This window comes from Apodemus sylvaticus, chromosome 15 (genome assembly GCF_947179515.1).
Source record: "Apodemus sylvaticus chromosome 15, mApoSyl1.1, whole genome shotgun sequence".
In the NCBI taxonomy this organism is placed as follows: Eukaryota; Metazoa; Chordata; class Mammalia; order Rodentia; family Muridae; genus Apodemus; species Apodemus sylvaticus.
In genome coordinates this window covers 42,901,100-42,913,242 of record NC_067486.1, presented here as the reverse complement: position 1 = coordinate 42,913,242, position 12,143 = coordinate 42,901,100, and the positions used below count along the sequence as shown (strand labels likewise).

The 12,143-nt window shown below is 39.8% G+C and overlaps 1 protein-coding gene across 36 annotated transcripts in view; it reads left to right on the top strand.

The window, feature by feature from the left end:
• Nucleotides 1–12,143, top strand: part of Abi3bp (ABI family member 3 binding protein) — a 230,040-nt gene that overhangs the window by 215,552 nt on the left and 2,345 nt on the right. For all 36 annotated transcript variants that reach the window (XM_052159205.1, XM_052159202.1, XM_052159201.1 and 33 more), the window contains 3 exons: nt 9,765–9,844; nt 10,831–10,860; nt 11,300–11,461. In XM_052159205.1, coding sequence (XP_052015165.1) covers nt 9,765–9,844; nt 10,831–10,860; nt 11,300–11,461 — 272 coding nt within the window. The remainder of the gene's footprint in view (nt 1–9,764; nt 9,845–10,830; nt 10,861–11,299; nt 11,462–12,143) is intronic.

Genomic DNA, 12,143 nt, shown 5'->3' with positions numbered 1-12,143 from the left:
GACAGGGACTCATCACTTGAAGTGAGTAAGGGAAAAGTCTAGAAGAAGACACATGCTATCTCTTCCTTTGGAGAGAACCCATCTCACTGACTACCTCTAAAACAAACAAACAAACAAAAATCAATTGTGGGAATGTTGATATTGGTTGTCTCAACGTCTTAGCTACTTCTCTATTGCTGTGATGAGCTATCAGACCAAGGCAACTTTTAGAACAAGTTTATTGGGGGTTCACAGTTTCAGAGGGCTAGCATCCATGACCATCATGGCAAGGAGCATGGCAGCAAGCAAGCAGGCATGGTGTTGTAGCAGTGGATGAGCATTGACATCTTTATCCACAAGTAGAATGTAGAGAGAACTAAACTGGGAATACCAGGAGTCTTTTGAAACCTCAGAGCCCAGTGCCAGTGCCAGATCTCCTCAAACAGTTTACCCTCCCTAATCCTTCCCAAACAGTTCAATCAACTAGGGACTGAGGATTTAAATACATGAACATATGGGGAATTCTCATTTAACCACCACAATCAGTACTCCAGCCCACTCCCTAACACTTCCTACTTTTCCCCATCAAATCTCCTTTCCTGAAGTTGGCCAGAACAGTCCTTTCTCTTCTTGACAGCATAAAGCTCTTGTTGAACTCAAAGTTAAATGTAGATAGAGCCTCTTCTGAAAGCAAGCCACTGTGTCTGTAAAACCACCAATTATACTTAATTCTAGAAATAGGGAAGCTGGTAATATCTTGAATGATCAATCTGGCACTGGTACTGATAGGGCCAGGCGATGTGGCTTAGACACCCTTAGGGTCAGGCACATAATCCTGAGATAGCCAACACTATGCAGTCAGTGAGAATAAACTCAGATCTAGATCAGTCCATAGTGAATGGTCTCAGTCAGCAGCTTGTCTTTGAGTCTGCCTTCAGATGACCTGGTAACTCCTTATTTGGTAACATGTTGATGGGATGGGCTCTTCCTGATGAACTGGTTGGTAATGAAGATGGAAACACATGATCATTCAGGCTGAAAAGGCTCAGTCTGTTCCCAAAAGTCTACTACTCACCTTATTCTACTGAACAACTGAATCTGTTGTGTGTCAGAATTACGTGGTCCAACAATTTCCTATGGAAAATGGACTCTGGTAATTAAGATAACTCAAATTCATGTCATCTATTGAAATACTTTTACTGACATCTGTGGGCTGAGGAGCATTCTGGGGAAGAGTTCATCTCTAAGACTAAAACCTACTGAAGTGGTAGCACAACTGTTTGGGACTCTTGTTTATGTTGAACTGATAAAACATTGACACTGATGGTTAGCCACAACACAGTAACTTCTTATAAACTTTTAATTTGATTCACTCAAAGAAACAGGTGTGTGAAATAGCTATTATATCTAGAACACAGTGTTTATGTGAGATTCAGGTCTCTGCAAATTCTGCATTTACTTTGCAACAGCATCAATGGCTTTGGTAGAGAGTAAAATAAGGTGCCAATGCATCAGGCATTTTGTTTAGTTTAATTGTAGGTGTGGGCAACAGACAAGTATTCCTTTGTTTGTTAAAGAAATTGAGGCATAATGGGCCGTGAGGTCGCGACCCTCCATGACTTCTGAGTCTGTTTTCCCTGTCATTTTTAATCTCCTCCTCCACCTCCATCCTTTCACTTCCTTTTCCCTTTCCTTCCTTTTGATATGGGTTAGTATGTTGCTCAGGTTGGCCTCAAATTTGGATACTACCTCATCTCTAATGTGGCTTGGATTACAGGTATGTACCACCATGCAGGTTTCAGCTCTAAAAATTGAGGCTTTTGTGTGTTTGTGTGTGTATGCATGCATACACACACACACACACACACACACACACACACACACACACACACACACATGCACCTGTTCTGGCATCTGCTCACCACCATGGTTCTGTCCCTAAAAACTGAGGCATGTATGCACATGTGTGTGTGTGTGTGTGTGTGTGTGTTGTATAGAATTTAGGTGGCAACAGTCATGTACAACACCCCCGTGTCTCCTCCACTCAGCCCCCTAGCTCTTTACCTGTATTCTTTTTTAAATTTTAATCTTTGTATATTTTTTATTACAATAATTTTTACTTCTATCCTTATGATATTTTTATTTTTAATGTCATATCTTTTTGTCCTTATAACATTAAAAATTTTTAAAACCATATATTTTTATAATTGTATAGCTATATCACCCCTTTATTAAGACAAAATTGGTTGAGTCTGTCTGTCCATCTTCTTTTACTGTGAATGAGTATTAACACTGAACAGGGTTTTTTGTGGTCATTTCACACTGGCTCAGCTGAAGGGAGGAAAATGGTAGCTATTTAATTTGGAAAATAGGGCAGAAGACTTGTAATGGATCTCAAAAAAACTCATTTGATTATTAGTATGTACTTAAAGACACCATAGAAGTAAAAACATCTTTTAATATATTTATAATATTTATATTATATTATAAATATAATATATTTAAAGGCACAGACATAAATAATAATAATAATAAAAATAATTATTATTATTTGATTTGGTTTTTTCAAGACAGGGTTTCTTTGTATAGCCCTGGCTGTCCTGAAACTCAGAAATCCACTGCCTCTGCCTCCCAAGTGCTGGGATTACAGGCATGCGCCACCAGTGCCTGGCTTTTTTTTTTTTTTTTTTAATGGATGTTTATCTCTATTCCTGATGTTGCACAATGAATGACATCACATGTTGCTAAGCTTCCTGAAATGCTGCAGTCTGTGATGAGGTCAGAAACTGTCTCCTTATTGCCCTTTGAGTAATCCTTCTTTTTTCTTTCCATTTAATTTGACATGAGTTATAAACTTTTTTTTCTATATTCTTTGTTTACATTCCAAATGATTTCCCCTTTCCCGGTTCCCCCCTCCCCCTAAGTCCCATAAGCCCTCTTCTCTCTGCCCATTCCCCAATCAACCCCCTCCCACTTCTCTGTCCTGGTAATCCCCTACAATGCTGCATCAAGCCTTTCCTGGACTCTCCTTCTTTCTTGGGAATCATTTGATATGTTAATTGTGTCTTGAGTATTCAGAGCTTCTGGGCTAATATCCACTTATCAATGACTGCATTCCATGTGACTGGGTTGCCTCACTTAGGATGATATTTTCCAGTTCCAACCATTTGCCTACAAATTTCATGAATTTATTGTTTTTAATTGCTGAGTAGTATTCCATTGTGTAAATATACCACATTTTCTGTATCCATTCCTTCATTGAGGAACATCTGGGTTCTTTCCAGCTTCTGGCTACTATAAATAGGGCTGCTATGAACATAGTGGAGCATGTGTCTTATTGCATGCCGGGGAATCCTCTGGGTATATGCCCAGGGGAGATATAGCAGGGTCCTCCGGAAGTGTCATGCCAAGTTTTCTGAGGAACTGCCAGACTGATTTCCAGAGTGGTTGTACCATCTTGCATTCCCACCAGCAGTGGAGGAGTGTTCCTCTTTCTCCACATCCTCGTCAATACCTGCTGTCTCCTGAGGTTTTAATATTAGCCATTCTGACTGGTGTGAGGTGAAATGTCAGGGTTGTTTTGATTTGCATTTCCTTATATATACAGATTCAATGCAATTCCTATCAAAATTCCAAATCAGTTCTTCATAGAGTTAGAACAATTCTCAAATTCATCTGGAGTAACAAAAAAACCCCAGATAGCTAAAACTATTCTCAACAGTAAAAGAACTTCTGGGGCAATCAGTATCCCAGACCTCAAGCAGTACTACAGAGAAATAGTGTTAAAAACTGCATGGTATTGGTACAGTGACAGGCAGGTAGATCAATGGAATAGAATTGAAGATCCAGAAATGAACCCATACACCTATGGTAACTTGATCTTCAACAAAGGAGATGAAAACATCCAGTGGAAAAAAGAAAGCCTTTTTAACAAATGGTGCTGGTTCAATTCGAGGTCAGCATGCAGAAGAATGCGAATTGATCCATTCTTATCTCCTTGTACTAAGCTCAACTCCAAGTGGATCAAGGACCTCCACATAAAACCAGACACACTGAAACTAATAGAAAAGAAACTGGGGAAGACCCTTGAGGACATGGGCATAGGGGGAAAGTTCCTGAACAGAACACCAAGAGCTTATGCTCTAAGATCAAGAATTGACAAATGGGACTTCATAAAATTACAAAGTTTCTGTAAGGCAAAGGACACTGTTCATCGGACAAAATGGCAACCAACAAACTGGGAAAAGATCTTCACCAACTCTACATCCAATAGAGGGCTCATATCCAATATATACAAAGAACTCAAGAACTTAGACTCCAGAGAGCCAAATAACCTTATTAAAAAATGGGGTAGAGAGCTAAACAAAGAATTTTCACCTGAAGAATTTTGAATGGCTCAGAAGCACCTTACGACAAGAACTTCAGGTCTCTGAAGAAGGAAATTGAAGAAGACCTCAGAAAATGGAAAAATCTGTCATGTTCGTGGATCGGCAGGATTAATATAGTTAAAATGGCCATCTTGCCAAAAGTGATCTACAGATTCAACGCAATCCCCCTCAAAATCCCAACTCAGTTCTTCACAGAGTTAGAAAAAGGAATTCTCAAATTCATCTGGAATAACAAAAAACCCAGGATAGCTAAAACTAATCTCAACAACAAAAGAAATTCTGGGGGAATCAGTATCCCTGACTTCAAGCAATACTACAGAGCAATAGTGTTAAAAACTGCATGGTATTGGCACACTGACAGACAAGTGGATCAATGGAATAGAATTGAAGATCCAGAAATGAACCCACACACCTATGGTCACTTGATCTTCGACAAAGGAGCCGAAAATATCCAGTGGAAAAAAATAGCCTTTTCAACAAATGGTGCTGGTTCAACTGGAGGTCAGCATGCAGAATGCAAATTGATCCATTCTTATCTCCATGTACTAAACTTCACTCCAAGTGGATCAAGGACCTCCATGTAAAACCAGACACACTGAAACTAATAGAAAAGAAACTGGGGAAGACCCTTGAGGACATGGGCACAGGGGAAAAATTCCTGAACAGATCACCAATAGCTTATGCTCTAAGAGCAAGAATTGACAAACGGGACCTCATAAAATTACAAAGTTTCTGTAAGGCAAAGGACACTGTTAAAAGGACAAAACGGCAACCATCAAATTGGGAAAGGATATTCACCAACCCTACATCTGATAGAGGGCTAATACCCAATATATACAAAGAACTCAAGAAGTTAGACCTCAGGGAACCAAATAACCCTATTAAAAATGGGGTACAGATCAAAACAAAGAATTTTCACCTGAGGAAATTCGGATGGCTGAGAGGCACCTTAAGAAGTGCTCAACATCATTAGTCATTAGGGAAATGCAAATCAAAACAACCCTGAGATTTCACCTTACACCAGTCAGAATGGCTAAGGTCAAAAACTCAGGAGACAGCAGGTGTTGGTGAGGATGTGGAGAAAGAGGAACACTCCTCCATTGCTGGTGGGGCTGTAAGATGGTACAACCACTTTGGAAATCAGTCTGGCGGTTCCTAAGAAAACTGTACATGATACTTCCGAAGGACCCTGCTATACCTCTCCTGGGCATATACCCAAAGGATTCCCCAGCATGCAATAAAGACACATGCTCCATTATGTTCATAGCAGCCTTATTTATAATAGCCAGAATCTGGAAAGAACCCAGATGCCCCTCAAAGGAGGAATGGATACAGAAAATGTGGTATATTTACACAATGGAACACTACTCAGCAATTAGAAACAATGAATTCACAAAATTTTTAGGCAAACTGTTTGATCTGGAAAATATCATCCTAAGTGAGGTAACCCAATCACAAAAGAATATACATGGAATGCAATCTCTGATAAGTGGATATTAATTAGCCCAGAAGCCCTGAATACCCCAAGGCACAAATCGCATAACAAATGACTCCCATGAAGAAGTATGGAGAGGGTCCTGATCCTGGAAAGGATTGATCTAGCTTTGGAGGGGAATATAAGGTCAGAGAAAAAGGAGGGAGGTGATTGGAGAATGGATGGAGAGAAGAAGGTTTATGGGACATATGGGGAGGGGGGATCCGGGAAAGGGGAAATCATTTGGAATATAAACAAAGAATATAGAAAATAAAAATGTTAAAAAAAGATAAAATAATTCCCTAAGGAAAGCTATTGCATAAATGACAGTTTGGTCATGCCAAGAAACAATCTGTGTGAATAATATGGACCTTCATATGTGGACCTACTATGTTCCTGGTCTCTCTTTCTCTGCTGTACTGTGTCCTTAGTATTATTTGTGAAAATATGAGTAAAAGTAGCATTACAAGGATTTGAACAAGATATATTTAGCAACATATACATGTTAACCTCATAAATTAGTAAATAAATGTCTTATACAAAAAAAAGAGAAATGTTCAACATCGTTAATCATTAGGGAAATGTAATCCTTCTTCTTATTCCACTTCTCCGATTCTCTTCCTGTGACAGAAAACTCACCGAAACAGATCTCCAGCACTTTAAGACTACACACAGCAGGAGTAAAATGATCTAATAGCCACACAGCCTCTAAACCAAGAGAGAACCTCTGAGTGTTTCTGTATAAAGAGTAATTTTATAAACAGTTTTCTTTAGGTTTGAGAATTTTGTTAGCTTTGCTTTTTTAAACAGTAGGAATCATGGAACTAACACGTACATTAAACGGGGAAAGCTGTAACTTGGTGGTAAGTTCACACCAAACCGAAGGTTAGAGTGAAAGGGGGGCGGGGTCAGGGCGGGCGGGGTACACCCCACACTGCAGAGGTAGCTCCTTTGACAGGTTAGCCCAGCAACTGCAGACCATACTTTCTGGAACCAGTTTTCCCCTTTATTACAGACATTGATAAATGTTTAATTATATGCCTAGTTTTATAGTTGTTCTCAAAACGGCTGGCTTCAGCTCTCACCCCCACTATCCTTTTCCTTTAGGATACAGTAGCCCTTGAATGCGACAAAATCTTTCCAGCACCCCTCACTTTGTGGCTTCCTTAAGAACGAAATATTTGACAGATGGTACAAGTCTTTACTTTTTCTCTGTGTTCTACTGATTCTGTTGTTTAGCTGAATGGATTAAAAGTGAAATGATGATAAAGACCTTTTTATCGTCTCCGGACTCCTGCCTGTATCTTCCAGTCATACGGGGCAGTTAATAGACCATCCTGATTCTGGGTCCCTGCAATAGGGCCCATTATTTTACTCCCTCAGTTTTGGGGCTTTTTGTCATTATACTTTGGGACTCTGAAGATCTGAAATCAAATATGTATTCTTTCTTTTCTTTTCTCTTATCTTGTTGGGTACAGAGTAGGTCTCTCTAATCTGAAAACTTCCATCTTTAAGTTCTGGGAATTTTCTCACACAATTTCTAGGGCTGATGTCCCTAGTTGATAGTTTCTGCCAGCTGGGTGTTCAACAATAATCCAACTTTCTTATTTTTGTCACTTTGACTTTTAGTCCTAGTATCTGTTAATTTTATCTTCTAAATGTTTATTTAGTTTCCCTAAATAATTTTTTTAGGTAGCACCCTATAACTACATGCAATCATTTTTTGAGACTTTCCTCTTAGATGCCTATGGTGTCATTCATGTGGCAAAATGTGCTTTCTGGAAAAGATTTTGCCAGCACAAATTTTTGTTTATACAGGGCTTAATCATCCAAAAAAAATGTCCTCATGTTGTTAAACAGTTTAAAAATTATTTTTCCAAACTTGCATCAGATTGGAAAAACTCTTCAGAAAAGTCAGTTATGGGAGACTCGTGGCCATGCTGCAAATGGAGCTCAAGTGGAGGTAGCTAAAAGAACGACAGCAAGAGTCGCGTGGCCAGCCGTGGCCAAGGCACGGGCTGGCTGCCAGCGGCCTAGAATGGATGTGACGGACTGGCACATTAAATCAAACAGCATGTGCCAGTGAATTTCTACTCCACTATCCCCCATCACTAGCTCACCAGATTTGTGAGGTTTTATATTATTATTGGGACTGTTTGAGGGGACAAACCTTGGAAATACCCCGTGTATGTAAGTTTAGTGAATGGTATGCATGTTTTCAGCACAGTATTGTTGTATATAGCTGTTATCACATGTATGGTATGTGTGTTTTCAGCACAGAATTGTATATGGCTGTTATCACATGTATGTAAGTGCAGGTGCACGGGTGCATGCCCTAGAGCACAGTGGAAGGCAGAGCACAGCCTGGAGTCCTTGCTTTAAGGTTTGTTGTGTCCTGCTACATGGCCATGCAAGCTGGCCTGTGAGTTTCTGGAGATTGCTGTCCTCACTCCCCATTAGGCTATAGGCACACTGGAGTTGGAATTACAACTCCCCTGTGTGATATGGGTCCCAGGGATCTGGACTCTGGTTCTCACAGCTGCATGGGGCTCATTTTACCCACTGAGTCATCTTCCCAGCTCTGGTCTTTCCTATGGCAACTGGCACAGAACCTTACATCAGTCCTTTAGCTTTCAAGAATTAAAAGGTAAATTTTAATTTCTATTTCATAAATATCTATTTCGTAAATAAAGATTGTAAATAAAGGTGGAAAAATATTACAATAGTTATGAGCATCACTGTTCTGAGATGAAACTTTGGCAGAGTACCTTATGTGGTTTGTGTGCTGTACTTTATATATGCAGAATGATTATGATACATAGTAGGGACTTTAAAAAGAGGCTTCTATCATTTGAATCCTGGAATCTGTCATGTGATCTATAGTTAAGAAACTCCTAGGATTCCCCCACCCCGCCCCACTTTTTTCTTTTCAGCACCCTTTGCAACAAACTGTCATCTTTCCGCTTCTCACTTGCTTACAAAATACCTACCTTGTGTAGTGTGTGCATTCTTCTTTGTTGCAACCTTCTCAAAGTTAAGAATTATTTTCCAAAATCCTTGCATAGATCATGAAACACTATCATCTGACTCAGCCTTCTTATACTTTGGGGCTAAGTCCTCTGCTAAAGAATTCAGGTTCAGGCAAATGATATACTGCCTTCCTGCTCTGGGTTTCTCAAGAGGATTTGCAGGTTCTATATCTTATGAATAAGATCTGTCAAATACGGCACAATTTAATGCCTGACTCTTTTTAAAAACTGTGAGCCTGACTTGGTGAGTGGGGGAGAGCCAAGTCTCAGCTTTCTGCTCATGTTCCAGGTCCCAGTTGGTCCACTTTCTAGACCTTAAGGCTTCCTGTGATCTGTATCAGGCCTGACCAGACCCAAGTTCCAGGAGACACATCCAACCTTGCAAAGAAACTTCCTAATGTGTGTCCATTCTTGTAACTACTTAGTGAACTCATCCTGGTAACTCTCAGTGCTAGTCTTCATTTCCAGTAGCAGAGGCGGGACAACAGAGAAAGGCTGCCTGCTGCCACCTCTGCTGTGATTCAGACACCACACTGCAGAGCACAAGTGTGGTGGACCACACTTATGCTGGACCAGGGTGGGGATGGCAGGGAACAGGAAAGCTCTGCACCTGACAGTTGAAGCAAAGGGAGGTTCCTTGTTACTGGAATTAGTGTGGGTCAGCACAGATCTTTCCTATGTATCCATTGTAAACCTGCCTGGTTACTTCTGCCCATTTGTTGTCTTAAGACAGCCAACATTTTATTTTTCTCCTCTGAGACATCAGGCAAGATGTTTAGAATGTAAAACCTGAAATTGTCATGTCGAAAAGAGACAGAGGTTAGTATAGTAAGAGAATGTTGCTCCTTATCCTTTAATAATATATTACTATTATTTTTATTTCTCCTTATACAGCTATGAATTCCAGGTGAAACCCAAAAATCCACTTGGTGAGGGTCCCGCCAGCAACACAGTGGCGTTCAGTACTGAATCAGGTAATCCATGAGCAGTGATCCCCAACAGGGATATGAGGGTCTAACGAGGAGTGTTTTACATAGGGGCTTATTTGGAGCCTAGTGTGTCCTGAATTCTGAAAGTCCATGAGAAAAACCTAATAGAGGAAGAGTGAGGTAACCCAATCACAAAAGAATACACATGGAATGCAATCTCTGATAGCCCAGATGCCCTGAATACCCAAGGCACAAATTGCATAACAAATGACTCCCATGAAGAAGTATGGAGAGGGTCCTGATCCTGGAAAGGATCGATCTAGCATTGGAAGGGAATATAAGAACAGAGAAAAAGGAGGGAGGTGATTGGAGAAGGGATGGAGAGAAGAAGGTTTATGGGACATATGGGGAGGGGGATCCGGGAAAGGGGAAATCATTTGGAATGTAAACAAAGAATATAGAAAATAAAAATATTTTTTAAAAAAAGAGGAAGTACTTACAGAACCACTGCTTTTCTTCATTGAGGTTTATATCAGGAAAGAAAATGAAAATTTTAATCTATACCCAAAAATGTAGTGCATGAATGCTTCCTTAAATGAGTAATGTCCACTGAGTGCATCAGAAACAGAGTATATGACTTTTGTGAAACAATCTGTGCATGCCAAGCTTTAATTTCTCAATAGAATTCATCTGTATATATAGAAAAAACAATTAACTAACTAGAATATATCATATCCTTGGTGAATATCCTTAACAATGAATAGTTTTTATACAAAACTAAATGAGAAAGTTTCTGTAATTAAAAGCTAGAAGAGCAAATCTGGTCAAATTATATGTAAAAGATGCACATGGGTACCTCAAGGGTGCTCAATAACCGTTTCCAAAGAAAACAAAACTTTCAGAGTCACTCTTTAGCAAGACTGTATCATTTCGCAAACAAGACCTAAGCACAAGACCCCCATCTTCTTTACCGCATCACTGTACTATCAGAACCTCACCTAACTGGCTCTCTTCTGTTTATTTCTCCTCAGCTGACCCAAGAGTGAGTGAGCCAATTTCTGGTAAGTACCAGTCTAATGGGCACACATACATTTCTCAATTAGGTAAGCACAAACCTTGAGCAAAGCATCTATCTAGAACCCATGGGAGGGGGGGGGGGCTAAAATTTGCTTTCACTCTTGTACTACCTTCACTCAAAATTTCTGTTTAATTTGGTCACATTGAGTTTTATACTAGGGCAAAAAGGAGTCCTGAAAGTACTTACACACTTGGCACTACAGCCTGGTCCAGTATCTATGATAGTGTTCTGAAGTTTACTTCACTACTGACAGATACAAATGCTGGACTTTGTTAAACCCTTTCAAATATCCTCCAGTATTCACAGTATTAAAGATGTAAGGTATTAGCAAATTGGTAATGACTTCTGTGGGCTGCTTTTGTTGTAAAGCTTAGTTCTTCAGAGTTAAATACTGACCCAAATCATGTGTCTTCTACATACAGCAGGAAGAGATGCCATCTGGACTGAAAGACCCTTTAATTCAGACTCTTATTCAGAGTGTAAAGGCAAACAGTATGTTAAAAGGACGTGGTATAAAAAATTTGTCGGAGTGCAGCTATGTAACTCTCTCAGATACAAGATTTATTTGAGTGATTCCCTCACAGGTATGGTCCAAACCTTTGCTTTTAAGGCATAGTTAGCAGCATTCTGTACCCTAGCCTTTCTCTGTAGTTTCAGACTCCCTACCTACACAAGTTCCCTTCAAAAAAGAGATGTTACAGAAATAATTACAATAGGGAAACAAAGGCTTAAAGATATGCAATTTGGAGATAGATAATGAAAATGCAACATGAAACAGTAGTATTAGGATCAACTTGAATTGCACAGGCAGGCACCTCAACAGCAAAGCTCAGTACTGCCATGACCACCCAAGCATTAAAATGTGACTACTAATCATGAATGTGACATCACTATGATGTCAAAAGGGCCCAAACCCCTTGCAATACGCATTTATAATGCTTTCTTCTATATTCATAAGGTGGAAAGACTAGTCCCAACACAGACACAGAAAATATGTAAATTACGCACAAATGTCACTCAGGGGCTTTGAAGACAATTTTTACTAGGGATAGACAGAAATGGAAGCTCCTTTTGTAGAACAGTTTTACGGAAGGTCTGTCTACAAAGGTATTTCTGCTTAGAATAAAATTTTGAGAAGTAACGAACTACAGAAAGTCTAGGGACAAAGGATCTCTGGAGAAGTAGAGGAAAGACAAAGTACAAAGGCAGGAAGCAAGGCGTACTGGTCAATCCTACTAGGTTTGGAGGAGATTTCGTAAAGGAGAA